Source organism: Nerophis lumbriciformis, linkage group LG29 (genome assembly GCF_033978685.3).
Source record: "Nerophis lumbriciformis linkage group LG29, RoL_Nlum_v2.1, whole genome shotgun sequence".
In the NCBI taxonomy this organism is placed as follows: Eukaryota; Metazoa; Chordata; class Actinopteri; order Syngnathiformes; family Syngnathidae; genus Nerophis; species Nerophis lumbriciformis.
The window spans coordinates 31396721-31416575 of NC_084576.2; the positions used below are offsets into that span (position 1 = coordinate 31396721).

The window sequence follows — 19855 nt, forward strand, 5'->3', positions numbered from 1 at the left end:
ATCGACTGGAAGGCGGGAAACACTTTATTTCAACAGACTCTGGCGCCGTACCTGTCGTCAAAACTCCAAAGACCGACTGCACAGTTGCACAATAAAAGTGCTTCTTCATCCTGCCTGCGCTACCAAAATAAGAGTCTCAGAAAGCTGGCGTGCACAAGCTAGCAAGCTACGGAGTTTGCCGACAATGTATTTCTTGTAAAGTGTATACAAAGGAGTACGGAAGCTGGACAAATAAGATGCCAAAAACCAACCACTTTCATGTGGTATTGGACAGAAAGGAGGACTTTTTTTCTCCTCCATTCGAAAATGCGGACATTATCAGCACCACTGTCTGATTCCTATCAATGCAAGTCATCACAATCAGGTAATACACCAACTTATATTCTTGTCTTCATGAAAGAAAGGAATCTATATGTGTTAAACATGCTTGTATTATCTTTAAACACCTTTAACTTATTAACAATATTAACTATATGTGTTAAACATGCTTGTATTATCTTTAAACACCTTTAACTTATTAACAATATTAACTATAAGTGTTAAACATGCTTGTATTATCTTTAAACACCTTTAACTTGTTAACAATATTAACTATATGTGTTAAACATGTTTGCATTATCTTTAAACACCTTTAACTTAACAATATTAACTATATGTGTTAAACATGCTCGTATTATCATTAATCACCTTTAACCTGTTAACAATATTAACTACCGTATTTTCCGCACCATAAGGCGCCCTGGGTTATAAGCCGCGCCTTCAATGAACGGCATATTTCAAAACTTTGTCCACCTATAAGCCGCCCCGTGTTGTAAGCCGCATCTAACTGCGCTAAAGGAATGTCAAAAAAACAGTCAGATAGGTCAGTCAAACTTTAATAATATATTAAAACCAGCGTGATGTGGGCGCGCATGGAGTCGTATATCAACATGGACGGAGCTGCGTGAAAAAAGCCACCCGGCCTCTTCGCGTAAACTTACCTTAACCACTCGCTCATCTTTTCTTCATCCATCCATCCCTTCGAGTTAGCTTTTATGATGACGCCGGCTGGAAAGGTCTCTTTTGGCAAGGTCTTCCTTTTGAATATCACCATGGGTGGAAGTTTCTGGCCATTAGCATGGCAAGCTAGAACCACAGTGAAGGATGACTTCTCATTCCCTGTGGTGCGAATATTCACCGTACGTGCTCCCGTTGTATCCACAGTGCGGTTCACAGGAATATCAAAAGTCAGTGGAACCTCGTCCATGTTGATAATGTTCTGGCCGGATCTTTTTTTCAGCTATCTTGTTTTTACAATATGCACGGAAAGTAGCCAGCTTTTCTTGAAAGTCTTTAGGCAGTTGCTGTGAAATAGTAGTCCGTGTGCGGATGGAGAGATTGCGTCTTTTCATGAACCGGAAACCTGTCGCTTAGTAGGAGCCATTTTGTGGTCTTTACAGATGTAAACACACAAAGGAAATGAAACGTACGGTATATCCGCGCGCTTTTTCTTCTTCTACGCGGGCGGGTGGTTGCTTACAGTAGAAGAAGAAGCGCTTCCTGTTCTATGGGGGCGGGTGCTTACCTTGGCGGTTGCTTGCGTAGAAGAAGAAGCGCTTCCTGTTCTACCGGGAAAAAAGATGGCGGCTGTTTACCGAAGTTGCGAGATCGAAACTTTATGAAAATGAATCTTGATATTAATCCATATATAAAGCACACCGGGTTATAAGCCGCACTGTCAGCTTTTGAGTAAATTTGTGGTTTTTAGGTGCGGCTAATAGTGCGGAAAATACGGTATGTTTTTTTCCTTCTTTATTATGCATTTTCGGGCCGGTGCGACTTATACTCCGGAGCGACTTATACTCCGAAAAATACGGTACACTGTGTCACCTACAACACTGTCCTGTCACAGACACTGTATAAACCTGAGATCCGACCTCCTCCTCACGCCCGACTTCTACTGGGACCGGGAGAACCTGGAGAAACTCTACGACAAGACCTGCCAGTTCCTCAGCATCAACCGCAGGGTCAACGTACTGCAAGCGCGCCGCACACACACACACACACCCGACCACGACAATGACAGCCGCCGTAAAGTTGTACTCTGTGACTCTGCAGGTTGTGAACGAGAAGCTGGAGAACTGCGATCAGCTGACGGACCTGATGAGAAGCCACTTGAGCAACAAGCACAGCCTGAGGCTGGAGTGGATGATCGTCATCCTCATCACCATTGAAGTGAGCACTCGTCATCACATGACAACATCATAGGAAAACAGTAAATGTGCAGGTGGCCTACAAAACCAATGAAGTTGTCCCGTTGTTTAAATGGTAAATAACAAGAGAATTCAACTTATATTCAATTGAATAGACTGCAAAGACAAGATATTTCATGTTCACACTGAGAAACTTTGTTCTTTTTTGCAAATAATCATGAACATAGAATTTAATAGCAGCAACATATTGCAAAAAAAGGCATATTTACCAGTGTGTTACATGGCCTTTCCTTTTAACAAGACTCAGTAAAGGTTTCAATTCACCAGAGAATCAAACGGTGCCATATTTCGTAGAAAATGCTACAACGTAAAAGTAAGGCTCCACTCTTCCAAAATGGGCTAGCTTGATGCTAACGTACATTGGTTTCACTGTAGACCAGCTACTATTACATACTTGCCAACCTTGAGACCTCCGATTTCGGGAGGTGGGGGGTGGAGGGTGGGGGGCGTGGTTAAGATATATATATATATATAAGAAATACTTGACTTTCAGTGAATTCTAGCTGTATATATATATATATATATATGTATGTGTGGGGGGGGGGAAAAAAAAAAAAAATCACAAGACTACTTCATCTCTACAGGCCTGTTTCATGAGGGGTTCCCTCAATCATCAGGAGATTTTTAAATTTTAAAAAAATCTCCTGATGATTGAGGGAACCCCTCATGAAACAGGCCTGTAGAGATGAAGTAGTCTAGTGATTTTTTTTCCCACACATACATATATTCAACCGACTCAGTGGCCTAGTGGTTAGAGTGTCCGCCCTGAGATCGGTAGGTTGTGGGTTCAAACCCCGGCCGAGTCATACCAAAGACTATAAAAATGGGACCCATTTCCTCCCTGCTTGTCACTCAGCATCAAGGGTTGGAATTGGGGGTTAAATCACCAAAAATGATTCCCGGGCGCGGCCACCACTGCTGCCCACTGCTCCCCTCACCTCCCAGGGGGTGATCAAGGGTGATGGGTCAAATGCAGAGAATAATTTCGCCACACCTAGTGTGTGTGTGACAATCATTGGTACTTTAACTTTAACTTTAACTTTAACTTTATTGCGCTCTACTACGGTATCGAGCACTATTTTTTGGATAACCTTATTAAGACATATATATATATATATATATATATATATATAAATACTTGAATTTCAGTGTTCATTTATTTACACATATACACACACATAACACTCATCTACTCATTGTTGAGTTAAGGGTTGAATTGTCCATCCTTGTTCTATTCTCTGTCACTATTTCAGAACACACACACATTATACAAATATACATTATAAAATCAATAAGAAAACGGGAGCTCTAATTTGGGAGTCTGAATTAGTATCAGAAGTTCCTATACAAACATTGCGCACTCACGTCGCCTTTTTGTATTGATTACTGCAGCTGTGCACTGGATTCATTCACAAATACAAACTACAACTCACAAACACTTTAGAGTTAGGCTCCACCATCAGAATGTGTACTTAAACTTATAAAGATCACATGGATATTATTCTGTGAGTTGATTCACCAAAACTAACCTGTTATACAGGAGGAAAAAGCGTTTCAATTGTTCACAGACTGGTCGCGCTCATCAAAATGACAAGACACTTCCGGTCTGCAGGTGATAGCATTCAATTGGGAAGAAACGCCCTACTGCCCCCTACTGACCAATGTGAATACTGATAAATGTGTAATGACAGCTCCAAAAACGAATTCAAACCACAAAATAAAATAAATAAATCAACACAAAAATGTGACACATTATGGGTGGGTCACATATGCATGTACAGTAGATGGCAGTATTGTCCTGTTTAAAAGTGTCACAACATTGCTGTTTACGGCAGACGAACTGCTTTACGGTAGACGAAGACTTGACTGCTGTTGTTGTGTGTTGTTACCGCGCTGGGAGGACGTTAATGAAACTGCCTAACAATAAACCCACATAAGAAACCAAGAACTCGCCCTCGATCATTCTACAGTTATAACGTGATTGGGCAGGTACGCTGTTTATATTGTGGGAAAGCGGACGTGAGAACAGGCTGTCAACACGTCACTCAGGTCCGCATGGAGCTGGAGGGGGCGTGGCCTCCAGCTCCGCCTGAATTTCGGGAGATTTTCGGGTTGGGTCACCAACCTTTTTGAAACCAAAAACTACTTCTTGGGTACTGATTAATGCGAAGGGCTACCAGTTTGATACACACTTAAATAAATAAATATATTGTCATTTGTAAGTTACACTTAAGTGTGATTTAAACAAGAATAGCTAAATAAATACATTTATATATATAAAAAAATGGGTATTTCTGTCTGTCATTCCGTCGTACATTTTTTTTTCCTTTTACAGAAGGTTTTTTGTCGAGAATAAATGATGAAAAAAAACACTTAATTGAACGGTTTAAAAGAGGAGAAAACACGAAAAAAATTAAAATAAAATTTTGAAACATAGTTTATCTTCAATTTCGACTCTTTAAAATTCAAAATTCAATCGACAAAAAGAAGAGAAAAACTAGCTAATTTGAATCTTTTTGAAAAAATAAAAAAAATAATTTATGGAACATCATTAGTAATTTTTCCTGATTAAGATAAATTTTAGAATTTTGATTACATGTTTTAAATTGGTTAAAATCCAATCTGCACTTTGTTAGAATATTTAACAAATTGGACCAAGCTATATTTCTAACAAAGACAGATCAGTATTTCTTCTAGATTTTCCAGAACAAAAATTTTAAAATAAATTCAAAATACTTTGAAATAAGATTTAAATTTGATTCTACAGATTTTCTAGATTTGCCAGAATAATTTTTTTGAATTTTAATCATAGTAAGTTTGAAGAAATATTTCACAAATATTCTTCGTCGAAAAAACAGAAGCTAAAATATTTATTATTCTTTACAATAAAAAATAAATAAATGTACTTGAACATTGATTTAAATTGTCAGGAAAGAAGAGGAAGAAATTTAAAAGGTAAAAAGGTATATTTGTTTAAAAATCCTAAAATCATTTTTAAGGTTGTATTTTTTCTCTAAAATTGTATTTCTAAAAGTAATAAGAAGCAAAGTAAAAAATAAATGAATTTATTTAAACAAGTGAAAACCCATCCATCCATCCATTTTCTACCGCTTATTCCAAGTGAAGACCAAGTCTTTAAAATATTTTCTTGGATTTTCAAATTCTATTTGAGTTTTGTCTCTTTTAGAATTAAAAATGTCGAGCAAAGCGAGACCAGCTTGCTAGTAAATAAATAAAATTTAAAAAATAGATGCAGCTCACTGGTAAGTGCTGCTCTTTGAGCTATTTTTAGAACAGGCCAGCGGGCGACTGATCTGGTCCTTACGGGCTACCTGGTGACCGCGGGCACCGCGTTGGTGACCCCTGCCCTAGTATATACAATAATATAAACCAAGTCATTGTATTTCATTTAGGATTATTTCATATCTTTATTTAAATAAAAATATATTTTTATCTTTTTTAGATACAGTCAATAAATAATGTGAACATGTATCATAACATGGAAATCTAAGAGAACGTGTTGTGGATGATTGTGGACTGGGAATTTTTTTAATTTTATTTTTTTACACATTTTTAGAAAAATAAAAATAAAAAGTTTTTCCGACGTATTACATTTTAGACGATTTCTCTTCTTAGTTATTATTTCTCCGGCTGTAGAAAAGACACGCTCACAGGGCACAGAGGAGGCGTCAGTGCGACACAGTTGGCGTATCGGTCACGTGACCGAAACAGCTCATGATCGGTCACGTGACTTTCTAAAAGCGGTACGCGCACCGACACAGGGTTTTGCTCTATGAGCTCGACGCATGCGCCGATGCATCGGTGTTGCCGGACCCATCACTAGTATGTATATGTGTATATATATTTATTTATAATATCATATAATTGAAGTTTGGACACACAATTCAGTGCGTTTTCTTCATTTCCATGACTATTTACATTGTAGATTGTCACATCAAAACTATGAATGAACACATGTGGAGTTATGTACTTAACAAAAAAAAGGTGAAATAACTGAAAACATGTTTTATATTCTAGTTTCTTCAAAATAGCCACCCTTTGCTCTGATTACTGCTTTGCACACTCTTGGCATTCTCTCCGTGAGCTTCAAGAGGTAGTCGCCTGAAATGTTTTTTCACTTCACAGGTGTGCTTGAAGCTCATGGAGAGAATACCAAGAGTGTGCAAAGCAGTAATCACAGCAAAGGGTGGCTGTTTTGAAGAAACTAGAATACAAAACATATTTTCAGTTATTTCATTTTGTTAAGTACCGTATTTTCCGCACTATTAGCCGCACCTAAAAACCACAAATTTACTCAAAAGCTGACAGTGCGGCTTATAACCCGGTGCGCTTTATATATGGATTAATATTAAGATTCATTTTCATAAAGTTTCGGTCTCGCAACTACGGTAAACAGCCGCCATCTTTTTTCCCCGTAGAAGAGGAAGCGCTTCTTCTTCTACGCAAGCAACCGCCAAGGTAAGCACCCGCCCCCATAGAACAGGAAGCGCTTCTTCTTCTACTGTAAGCAACCACCCGCCCCCGTAGAAGAAGAAGAAGCGCGCGGATATTACGTTTCATTTCCTTTGTGTGTTTACATCTGTAAAGACCACAAAATGGCTCCTACTAAGCGACAGGTTTCCGGTTCATGAAAAGACGCAATCTCTCCATCCGCACACGGACTACTATTTCACAGCAACTGCCTAAAGACTTTCAAGAAAAGCTGGCTACTTTCCGTGCATATTGTAAAAACAAGATAGCTGAAAAAAAGATCCGGCCAGAGAACATTATCAACATGGACGAGGTTCCACTGACTTTTGATATTCCTGTGAACCGCACTGTGGATACAACGGGAGCACGTACGGTGAATATTCGCACCACAGGGAATGAGAAGTCGTCCTTCACTGTGGTTCTAGCTTGCCATGCTAATGGCCAGAAACTTCCACCCATGGTGATATTCAAAAGGAAGACCTTGCCAAAAGAGACCTTTCCAGCCGGCGTCATCATAAAAGCTAACTCGAAGGGATGGATGGATGAAGAAAAGATGAGCGAGTGGTTAAGGTAAGTTTAAGTTTACGCGAAGAGGCCGGGTGGCTTTTTTCACGCAGCTCCGTCCATGTTGATATACGACTCCATGCGCGCCCACATCACGCTGGTTTTTAATATATTAAAGTTTGACTGACCTATCTGACTGTTTTTTTGACATTCCCTTTAGCGCAGTTAGATGCGGCTTATAACACGGGGAGGCTTATAGGTGGACAAAGTTTTGAAATATGCCGTTCATTGAAGGCGCGGCTTATAACCCAGGGCGGCTTATGGTGCGGAAAATACGGTACATAACTCCACATGTGTTCATTCATAGTTTGGATGTGACAATCTACAATGTAAATAGTCATGAAAATAAAGAAAACGTACTGTATGTGATATCTATTTAATATACATATATAAAATGTAGTAATACTTAGTAATGATGTGGGTGCAAAAGAAAAAGCTGACTGTACCACTAAAATTGTTGCTATTATTTCTTTGTAGGTTTTGTTTGAACTGGCCAAAATGATCTGAACCCTCCAAAGATGGCAGAAGACGTCGTTCCACAGTGTCGTGCTGCATTCAGGGACCAGCAGTTGTGAGGTAGACCTGCTCACAAGCAGACTTTCCAAAAACAATTCTTGTCGACTCTGGACTTTTTTTTGACGCCGATCAGCCGTCAGTCGTAAAACATTTTTTTTACATTTTAATGGACAACAATCCTACAGTACCAGATGAAACAACACAACCGCTGATGACTGCAGTTTTTTTTATTTTTCAGTTAAGGCCACATTTGACATCAGCATTTTGGGGAAAAAATATGCCAAAAAAATAAAGCTGATCCAAACAGATATGCAGAAAGTGCTAATAAAACTGTAAAAGTTGTTTTAAGCTATTTTGAGTCGTAGATTGTGCTGCGTGTATTATCAATAATCAATAGTCATGCTCGTATTGTTGCTGCATGTTTACAATGTGCAATGTCATGGGCAGCAGGATCCCATATGAATAAGAAGAAATGGTCAATAAATGAAATGATAGTGTTGTATTGCGAACATGTCACATATTGAGAAATCTATTTAAATGATTGTTTGTTAGGGGTGTAACGGTACACAAAATTTCGGTTCGGTACGTACCTCGGTTTAGAGGTCACGGTTCGGTTCATTGTCGGTGCAGTGAGAAAACAACAAAATATACATTTTTTGGTTTTTATTTACCAAATTTGTAAACAATGGCTTTATCCTTTTAACATTGGGAACACTATAATAATTCTGCCCACGTTAATCAACATTAAACTGCCTCAAGTTGTTGCTCAGATTAAATAAAATGACAAAACTTTTCTTCTACATATAAAAAGTGCAACATTAAACAGTTTCAAGTCAACTCATCCATCCATCCATCCATCTTCTTCCGCTTATCCGAGGTCGGGTCGCGGGGGCAGCAGCCTAAGCAGGGAAGCCCAGACTTCCCTCTCCCCAGCCACTTCGTCCAGCTCTTCCTGTGGGACCCCGAGGCGTTCCCAGGCCAGCCGGGAGACATAGTCTTCCCAACGTGTCCTGGGTCTTCCCCGCGGCCTCCTACCGGTCGGACGTGCCCTAAACACCTCCCTAGGGAGGCGTTCGGGTGGCATCCTGACCAGATGCCCGAACCACCTCATCTGGCTCCTCTCCATGTGGAGGAGCAGCGGCTTTACTTTGAGCTCCCCCCGGATGGCAGAGCTTCTCACCCTATCTCTAAGGGAGAGCCCTGCCACCCGGCGGAGGAAACTCATTTCGGCCGCTTGTACCCGTGATCTTGTCCTTTCGGTCATAACCCAAAGCTCATGACCATAGGTGAGGATGGGAACGTAGATCGACCGGTAAATTGAGAGCTTTGCCTTCCGGCTCAGCTCCTTCTTCACCACAACGGATCGATACAGCGTCCGCATTACTGAAGACGCCGCACCGATCCGCCTGTCGATCTCACCATCCACTCTTCCCTCACTCGTGAACAAGACTCCGAGGTACTTGAACTCCTCCACTTGGGGCAAGATCTCCTCCCCAACCCGGAGATGGCACTCCACCCTTTTCCGGGAGAGAACCATGGACTCGGACTTGGAGGTGCTGATTCTCAATCCCAGTCGCTTCACACTCGGCTGCGAACCGATCCAGTGAGAGCTGAAGATCCTGGCCAGATGAAGCCATCAGGACCACATCATCTGCAAAAAGCAGAGACCTAATCCTGCAGCCACCAAACCGGATCCCCTCAACGCCTTGACTGCGCCTAGAAATTCTGTCCATAAAAGTTATGAACAGAATGGGTGACAAAGGGCAGCCTTGGCGGAGTCCAACCCTCACTGGAAACGTGTCCGACTTACTGCCGGCAATGCGGACCAAGCTCTGGCACTGAGCATACAGGGAGCGGACTGCCACAATCAGACAGTCCGATACCCCATACTCTCTGAGCACTCCCCACAGGACTTCCCGAGGGACACGGTCCGAATGCCTTCTCCAAGTCCACAAAACACATGTAGACTGGTTGGGCAGACTCCCATGCACCCTCAAGGACCCTGCCGAGAGTATAGAGCTGGTCCACAGTTCCACGACCAGGACGAAAACCACACTGTTCCTCCTGAATCCGAGGTTCGACTATCCGGCGTAGCCTCCTCTCCAGTACACCTGAATGCTTAATTTATTACAGCATTTGGGAAGCCTGTAGTTGATTTATTATGTAAATGTTATAGGGAAGAGTGGATGGTGAGATCGACAGGCGGATCGGTGCGGCGTCTTCAGTAATGCGGACGCTGCATCGATCCGTTGTGGTGAAGAAGGAGCTGAGCCGGAAGGCAAAGCTCTCAATTTACCGGTCGATCTACGTTCCCATCCTCACCTATGGTCATGAGCTTTGGGTTATGACCGAAAGGACAAGATCACGAGTACAAGCGGCCGAAATGAGTTTCCTCCGCCGGGTGGCGGGGCTCTCCCTTAGAGATAGGGTGAGAAGCTCTGCCATCCGGGGGGAGCTCAAAGTAAAGCCACTGCTCCTCCACATCGAGAGGAGCCAGATGAGGTGGTTCGGGCATCTGGTCAGGATGCCACCCGAACGCCTCCCTAGGGAGGTGTTTAGGGCACGTCCGACCGGTAGGAGGCCGCGGGGAAGACCCAGGACACGTTGGGAAGACTATGTCTCCCGGCTGGCCTGGGAACGCGTCGGGGTTCCACAGGAAGAGCTGGACGAAGTGGCTGGGGAGAGGGAAGTCTGGGCTTCCCTGCTTAGGTTGCTGCCCCCGCGACCCGACCTCGGATAAGCGGAAGAAGATGGATGGATGGATGGATGGATGTTATATTTTTATCAACTTGTGATAGCAGGGACCCTGCCATTCAAAACTAGGCTGCTGCATTACTAATGATTAATGTAACTATAGCTGAAAAAATGGTACAATAGCAATAGGAGAGACTATTCATCCCTGAACACCATGGAGTTCATGTAGACTTAATGATGCACTTACATTATTATATCAACTATCAGAGACAGAAACTCTTCATTTCACATAATGTCCTTTTTTTGCTGCTTCAACACAGCTCAATCAACACAGAAAAAGGTCAAGTGAAATAACAGACAGACAGGGCTTTGCTGTCCGTAACACACACACACACCGCAAAATGAGCTAACGTGACTGAGATCATTATTCATGCGTTCGTTACGTCTCGTCTCGACTACTGTAACGTATTATATTATTTTCGGGTCTCCCTATGTCTAGCATTAAAAAATTACAGTTGGTACAAAATGCGGCTGCTAGACTTTTGACAAGAACAAGAAAGTTTGATCATATTACGCCTATACTGGCTCACCTGCACTGGCTTCCTGTGCACTTAAGAAGTGACTTTAAGGTTTTACTACTTACGTATAAAATACTACACGGTCTAGCTCCGTCCTATCTTGTCGATTGCATTGTACCATATGTCCCGGCAAGAAATCTGCGTTCAAAGAACTCCGGCTTATTAGTGATTCCCAGAGCCCAAAAAAAGTCTGCGGGCTATAGAGCGTTTTCTATTGGGGCTCCAGTACTATGGAATGCCCTCCCGGTAACAATTAGAGATGCTACCTCAGTAGAAGCATTTAAGTCCCATCTTAAAACTCATTTGTATACTCTAGCCTTTAAATAGCCCCCCTGTTAGACCAGTTGATCTGCCGTTTCTTTTCTTTTCTCCTCTGCTCCCCTTTTCCTTGAGGCGGGGGGGGGGCACAGGTCCGGTGGCCATGGATGAAGTGCTGGCTGTCCAGAGTCGGGACCCGGGGTGGACCGCTCGCCTGTGCATCGGCTGGGAACATCTCTGCGCTGCTGACCCGTCTCCGCTCGGGATGGTGTCCTGCTGGCCCCACTATGGACTGGACTCTTACTATTATGTTGGATCCACTATGGACTGGACTCTCACAATATTATGTCAGACCCACTCGACATCCATTGCTTTCGGTCTCCCCTAGAGGGGGGGGGGTTACCCACATATGCGGTCCTCTCCAAGGTTTCTCATAGTCATTCACATCGACGTCCCACTGGGGTGAGTTTGTCCTTGCCCGTATGTGGGCTTTGTACCGAGGATGTCGTTGTGGCTTGTGCAGCCCTTTGAGACACTTGTGATTTAGGGCTATATAAATAAAGATTGATTGATTGATTGATTGAACGTTACGCTAAAAGCGAATTAGCCTTCACCTCAAGCCAGGACTGCGAGCTCATAGTGATGTTACTATTAGTTGACTGGGAGGTGTTTATTATCATTTGGGGAGAGTCCGCTGCCTGATGATTACCTGCTAAACGCTGAGCACTGACTACATGCGCTCTGAATACGCACTGCTGATTGGCTGTTACCGCTCTGTTTGGAACCAATCAGATGGTTGTGTGGGTGGGACAATGCTGGGTGCTGTGTAGAGGACTGACAGAAACATAGGCAGAAGGAAGCGGAGGCGGCTACTTAATATGTTCGTGTGGAAACTCCTTCGGTACACCTCCGAACCGAACCAAAACCCCCGTACCGAAACGGTTCAATACAAATACACGTACCGTTACACCCCTATTGTTTGTACCCACAAACATTTCAACAAAAGTATGTGAAGCGCTTCATTTTTAATAGGCAATCAAAAATAATATGTAAACAACATTGATTAACTAGACCAAATGTCACAATGCGATTAGAAATCTATTTGAGAATGCTAATCGAACGTCACTCGTTTGAGCTCTTGGTCATAGAAAGTGTTTTAAGCGGTGATACCAACAAAAATACATTTGGCTGAAGGTGATCAGAAAGAAAGAGACGCTGGCAAATGCCTTTTTCCTGGAGTTCCTTCCTGTTGCGTCCTCCTGTGGCTCAGTGGACTGGAGAGCTGGATTGAAGACAAAAATCACCATTCGGTCATTAGGAAGATTGTATTAGACAAGGTCGAAGCTAAATGGTAAAAACGTACATTTTAAGACGGTTGATATCAACTTAATCCCGCTCGATGGCCGCAAAGCTCTCGGTTGCCGTTTCGGCATTTTCCAGGGCCACAGCCAAATCTTCCCCTACACTGTCTTGGTTGTCTGGGTTGGGATTGGGCAGGTTCGCTGCTTCTTGATCTTGGAGAGGCTGGTCAGAGGATGGCAAGGCTTCAGCTTTCTCCAGAATGTTGATGCCTTCCTCAGCATCCATCCATACGTCCTGCTCGTTCTCCTCTGCTTCTTTGATAGAGGCCTCTGGTATTTGGCAGTGTGTTGATGGGATTTCTTCTACCAGTTCTACAGATTCTGTTGGTTTGGCAGCAGAATTCATCAGGGTTGGAGGATTTTTGGTTTCTGTTGAATCCAGTTCTGCGGTCTTGCTCATCTTAACATCAACTTTCTCTTTCTCTTTGTTGATGACAACTGGATCTGGTTCTTGTTCCAGAGCGTGTCCTTGTGTCTGTTTCTCGATCTGTGATGGGTTTTTTTGTAACACAGTCTGTTCGGCTTCTGGTTCCTGAACATGTTCCTCAGGTTGATCTTTATGTTTCTCTCTCTCGCTTAGATCTGTTTGGGCTTTTGGTTCCTTAACATGTTCCTCAAGTAGCCCGGTCTGTTTCTCTCTCTCACCTAGATCTGTTGGGGTTTCTGGTACCTGAATAAGTTTGTGCTGTTCTGTCTGTTTGTGGGGATTAACTGGATCTGTTTCGGTTACAGACTCTTTTAGTTCCAGAATGTATTCTTCAGATAGGTCTGTCTGTTTTTCCTTAACTGCGTCTGTGTGGTATAAATGCTGACCTGCTTCTGGTTCCTGGACATGTTCTTCGGGTAGATCCATTTGTTTGTAGCTCCCAAGTGGTTTACATTGAGCTTTTTGTTCTTCTACAAATCCCTGCAATAGATCTGTCTGTTTCCGTATGTCAACTGCATCTGTTTCAAATAAGTGCTCCTTCGTTTCTGGTTTTTCAACATGTTCATTTAGTAGTTCTGTCTTTTTCTGGCTCACAACAGGACTTTCTGTGGATATGGACTCGCCTGTTTCTGGTACCTCAACATGTTCCTCTGTTTGCACTTTTTTGTTGGGACTCTCATATGGATCTGTTTCAGATAGGGGCTTGTCTAGTTCTGCTTCCTGAACTTGTTCTTCGGTTAGTTCAGTCTGATTTTGGTTCTCAACTGTGTCCCTTTGGCATAACAGCTCTTTCTGTTCTTCATTTAGCTCTGCCTGTTTCCGGCTCTCTGTCGTATTTGTTGGAGATACAGGCTCCTCTGCTTCTTGTTGCTGAACTTTTTCGGTTAGTTCTGTCTCTTTCTGAATTTGAACTGAATCTGTTTCAGATAAGTACTCCTTTGCTCCTGGTTGGATATAGTCTTCTCTAAGCGCTTTATTTTTGTGGCTCTCAACTCTATCTGTTTTGGGTAGCCCTTCTGGTTCCTGAACACATTCCTCAGATAATTCTGTCATTTTGTGACTCTCAATTGGATCTGTTTGGGACAAGGAGTCCTTCGCTTCCTGTACTTGGACAAGTCCCTGCGGTAGATCTGTCCGTTTCTGTTTATCAACTGCATCTGTTTCAGATGGGTACTCTTCTGTTTCTGGTTTCTCAACATGTACTTTAGGTAGTTCTGTCTGTTTCTGGCTCGCAACTGGACTTTCTTTGGCTATGGACTTGTCTGCTTCAGGTGCATCAACAACTTCCTCTGTTAGCACTTTCTTTGTGTGGCTCTCAAATTGATCTGTTTTAGATAAAGGCTCATTTGATTCTGGTTTTGGAACATGTTCTTTGTTTGGCTTTGCCTGTTTCTGGCTCTCTGCTATATTTGTTTTGAATAAAGGCTCCTCTGATTGTCTTTCTTGGGCATGTTCTTTGGTTAGTTTTGTCTCTTTTTGGATTTGATCTCGATCTGTTTTAGGTAAGTACCGGTTTGCTTCTGTTTGAATATTTTTGTTTGTTGGCGCTTCATTTTTGCTTCCAACTGTGTTTAGTTCGGATAGGGGCCCTTTTGGTTCTGGTTGCTGAACATATCCCTCAGCTAGCTCGGTCTGTTTTTCCTTCTCAAGTAGATGTGTAGGAACTTCTGGTTCCTGAAGAAGCTCTGGCTGTTGCTTTGTCTGTTTGTGACTGTCAACTGAATCTGTTTTGGATACAGGCTCTTCCAGTTCCAAAACATGATCTTTAGGTATCCCTATCTGTTTCTCCCTCTTAACTGTATCTGTTTGGGGAAAGGGCTCATCTGTTTCTGGTTCCTGAACAGGTCCTTCAGGTAATTCTGTCCACCTGTGGCTCTCAATTTGATCTGTTTGGGATAAGGATTCCTCTGCTTTTTGCTCCTGATCAAGTCCCTGCGGTAGCTCTGTCTGTTTCCGGTAGTCAACTGTATCTGTTTTGGATAAGGATCCCTCTGCTTCTAGTTTCTCAACATTTTCTTTAGGCAATTCTGTTGTTTTCTGATTTGAAACTGAACTCTCATTGGATATGGACTTGTCTGCTTCTGGTCCGTCAACATGTTTCACTTTATGTGTGTGGCTCTCAAATGGATCTGTTTTAGACAAGGGCTCATACTGTTCTGGTTCCTGAATATGTTCTTCGGTTAGCTCTGTCTGTTTATGGCTCTCTGCTGTATTTGTTTGGGATAAATGCTGCTCAGTTCCTCGTTCCTTAAAATGTTCTTCAGTTACATCTTTTTGTCGGTTGCTTTCAATCGGCTCTGTTTCAGATATTGGCTCGTCTGGTTCTGGTTCCTCAACATGTTCTGTAGGTAGCTTGGTCTGTTTCTCCTTCTCAACTAGATCTGTTTGAGGTTCTTGTTCCTGAACAAGTTCCTGTGGTTGCTCTTTTTGTTTGTTCCTGTCAACTGGATTTGTTTTGACTACAGTCCCTTCTAGATTCAGAATATGTTCTTTACGCACCTCTATTTGTTTTTCCCTCTTAACTGCGTCTTTTTGGGATAAAGGCTCATCTGCTACTGGTTCCTGAACATGTTCCTTGGGTAGCTTGGTCTGTTTCTCTTGCTCAACTTGTTCTGTTTGTGCTTCTGGTTCCTGAACAAGTTCCTGCTGTTGCTCTGTCTGTTTGTGGCTGTCAACTGGATTTGTTTCAGATACAGGCTCTTCTGGTTTCGGAACATGTTCTTGAAGTACCTCTACCTTTTTCTTTCTCTTTAATGCATCTGTTTGGTGTAAAGGTTTTTCTGCTTCTCGTTCCTGAACATGTGCTTCGGGTAGTTCTGTCTCTTTTTGGATTTGAACTGGATCCATTCCGGTGAAGTATTTGTTTGCTTTTAGTTGAACATGTTCTTTTGTTAGCACCATATTTTTGTGGCTTTCAACTGTATTGGTTTCGGATGGGGGCCCTTCTGGCTCCTGTGCCTGAACATGCTCCTCTGTTATCTCTGTCGGTTGGTGAGTCTCAACTGTTCTTTGGTAAATGCACTCTTCCAATTCTGTTGTTTGATCATGTTCCTCTGTTCTTGCTGACAGTTTCTGGCTGTCCATTGGCTCTCTCTGGGTCAAGGACTTTTCCGTTTCTTTGACCTGAATAAGTTCCTCAGGTTGTTCTGCCTGTTGATGGATAATGATAGAATCTGTTTGCGTTATGGTCTCATCGGCTTCTAGTACGTGAACATGTTCTTCAGTTAGCGTTATCTGTTTCTGGGTGTCTGCTACGACTGTTTTCGATAAGGACTCTTCTGCTTTTAGTTCTTGAACATGTTCCTCTGTTACATCTCTCTCTGCGTGTTGGTGGTTCTCAACCTTCCCTTGGTAAATGGACTCCTCCGGTTCTGTTGCGTGATCATGTTCCTCTGGTTTCGCTGACAAGTTCTGGTTCTCAGCTAGCTCTGTCTGGGATAAGGAGTCTTCTCTTTCTTGGGCATGAATTGGTTCCACGGGTTTCTCTGCCTGCGTGTCTGCTGGGTATTTTGTGGATAAGGACTCTTGGGTTCTTGAGGTCTGAATACCTTCCCCTTTAATAACTGCCTGCTGGAGAATATTTACAGAATTTGTGTGTGATATGGCCTTTTTGGCTTCTGATACCTGAACATGTTCTTCAGTTTGCCCAGTATCCTTGTGTCTTAGGGATAAGTACTCCTCCAGTTCTTGGGCCTTAACAACTTCCTCAGTAAGCTCTGTCCATTTTGGATCTATTTGAGTGAAGGACTTCTCTGCACTTACTGCCTGAACGTCTTTCGTAGGTAGTTTTGTTTGTGTGGGGCCCGCGTTTGTTTTCTGTTTAGTTCCTGAAGTTGGACTGCCTACCTCCGTTACCTCGGTGATCGTTTGACTTTCTGACAAGAAGTCTTCTGCTACACGGGCCTGAAGACTTTCTGTTTGAAATAATGATCCTTCTGCTGGCTCCGGTGTATCAAATACAATTATAGGCTCTTTTGCTTCTAGTGCCACAACACTAAAGTCAGTTAGCTTTGTCTGTTGAGGGTTATCATCTATATCTACTCGGGACTGAATAACGTCCTTGTTTACCTCTTTCTGGCTATCAACTGTATTGATTTTAGTTAAATACTCTTCTGCTTTCAGTGACTGAACATCTTCATTGGTTACTTCAGTCTCTTTATGGCCATCAACTAGATTTATTTGGGACAGGGGTTCTTGCGCTACATATGCCTGAGCACTTTCATCAGTTGCTTCTATATCTTTATCACAAAAAATTGTATCTATTTGGCATGTTGTCTCTTCTGCTACTGTGGCCTGAACCACTTTCTCAGTTATTGTTGTCGCTTTTTGGCTATCAAGTTTATTTATCTGGGAGAATGGTACTTCCTCCACTGGGGCTTGAAAACCTTCAGTCACTTCTGTATCTTCACGACTATCAACTAGGTCTATTTGGCATAAGGACTCTTCCACTACCAGTGGATCAGAACCTTCTTTGGTTGGCTCTGCGTCTTTCTGCCTACGAACTCCATATGTTTGGGATAAAGTTTCCTCGGTTAGCATTGTTGTTTCATCTGCTTCCACTGCCTGAGCGTCCCCATCTTGAGCCACAACTCGTGGTTCTTGTTCCGTTGTCTCTACCGTAGTTGGTATGGAAGTTGGTGCTTTGTTCGGCTCATACAATGAAATATGTTGTGGCACTGCAGGGTCAGTGGGTGATATTGTTTGACTTTGGATAGTTTCTGTTCCAGAAGTGTTCATATCATAGTCATTCGCAAGGAGTAATACTTCACTTTCTTCCACATCATTTTTTTTCCCCCCCTCTTGAAACATTAAGAGATCTTCACTTTGTTGGACATTTTTTTGATGAGACTCTTGTGTCAGATTCTCACTTTGACAAGCAGGCCCCTCATCTGGCTCTTTTTTAAAAACGTTTTCCCTCAAGTTGTCAACAGATTCTGGTAATGTTCTGGTTTGGGTCCTCTTCATGTGTTGAACAACCCCTTGCAGGGTTACCGCGTTTTTCTCATTAGATACTTCCGTAACTTCAAAAGATGCGGAAACATTTTCAACTCTGTCAATATTTCCGTGACACACAACCATGACTGGTTTGTCTTCTTTTACTGCGACCTCTACCGTTGAATCGACAATTCTCTTGCCTGATGCGACGCCAACGTCCACCACTTGCACTTGCATTGTGTGGTTGTTCTCGATCACATGCAAAGCCATGACCTCATTGCTCCCTTGTGCAGTCTCTGTAATGTTGTCTTTCCTTAGCTGGGTTTCGGTCACAGCTGTTTCCTCTGGCTGGTTTGTCAATGAGCTTATGAAGGGTTCGTCTATGAAAGATGTTTTTTCAACCAAAGCTGCGAGTGAAGCTGAGACCTCTTTTAGGTGAAATGTTGTTACTTGCATGACCACTGCATGCATGGCGGCATCAGTTCTCATCTCTACATCTCTAAGATCACCTTTTTCTTCTTTCAGTGTGGTTCCCATATCGCTTAGGTCGGTATGTTCTTTATAAATGACCTGTTCAACTATCTGAGCACAATTTATTTCTACTTTGTCTAAAGATACATTTTCAGCTGCAAATGTGTCTAACTCTTCTGTGATTTCTGGCGTGTAAAATTCTTCATCTTCCTCGGATTCAAAGCCTTCTGAAATAAATTCAGTTGATAATGCATGTACTGCTTCCTGATCTTGGTCCTGTGGTGCGGCATTATTTTCTGTTAGTGGATTAATCGCTTCAACTGAAACAGTTTCTTCTTTAGTGATTCCTCCTGAAATTTCTTCTTCTTTTCCGACAGCTTGTTCTTGTTTAAGTTCAGTTTTGGCTACATCCACTGATTCCGGGCTTTCACTTTCTGGTTCAACCTCGACAGTTGGAGGCACCTTGACTTCCTCTTTTGGTTCTTCCATCTTCGTTTCTTCTGTAAAGATGGCTTCTTCTTTAGTATGAGATAAGTGGACATGAATCTCTGAATCTCTCTGTGTTGATAATGCTTCAGCTTCTATCTTTTTCACAATCTCATCTGTGCTTTGTACCAATTCTGTTACTTCCTGTAGTTTAGCTGGGGCTGCATCCACATTCTTCATGTCTTGCTTTATAGGCTCAACATTGACCTCAGTCAGAGACAAAGTTCTGTCTTGGACTTCACATTTCACAGGTTTTTCTGTAAGCCTACATTCTGGTATTTCTTCAGCGTTAACTAATTGGACATCATCTTCATTCACTTCAACTTGTTCCACGTCTTTGATGAGTTCACTTTGGAATTCATCATCCTGTGCTTTATGACCTTTTTCTTCTGGAACAGTTTTAGTTTCAGGCAGAGAAACAGTTTCCTTTTTCAGTTGTTCAATCAAACATTCTTCTGCAATAATTTCTTCTGATAATACTTTGTGGTGATTGGCTTGGTCGTCAACTTCACCAGATTCCAATTGGCTTTTCTGTGCTGCTTCTATTACCTTTTGTTCCAGGGTAAATTCAAATTCAGGTGCAGCGGTTACTTTGGTGTTTTTGTCTTCTCGCTCCTCGTTGTTTTCAGCTAGCGACCTGATATCCTCATTAAGGTCTTCTCTTGCTTTTTCTTCTGAAAATATGTTTTCGGATGCTACTTCTGATTTACTTGTTTGAATGTTTGTGTCATCTGATTCCGACTTTGTTGCATCCCCATCTTCTGGTACCTCTATCTCTTGACAAATTTCATTTTTAGATAAATCCACTGCTTCCTGGTCTTC

General features: G+C 42.4%; 1 protein-coding gene across 1 annotated transcript in view; it reads left to right on the forward strand.

The window, feature by feature from the left end:
* Positions 1-8360, forward strand: part of rmnd1 (required for meiotic nuclear division 1 homolog) — a 36219-nt gene extending 27859 nt beyond the window's left edge. Inside the window, exons 9-11 of the mRNA XM_061924518.2 lie at positions 1892-2012; positions 2098-2214; positions 7785-8360. Coding sequence (XP_061780502.1) covers positions 1892-2012; positions 2098-2214; positions 7785-7814 — 268 coding nt within the window. The 3' untranslated portion in view covers positions 7815-8360. The remainder of the gene's footprint in view (positions 1-1891; positions 2013-2097; positions 2215-7784) is intronic.
* Positions 8361-19855: the final 11495 nt, after the last annotated feature.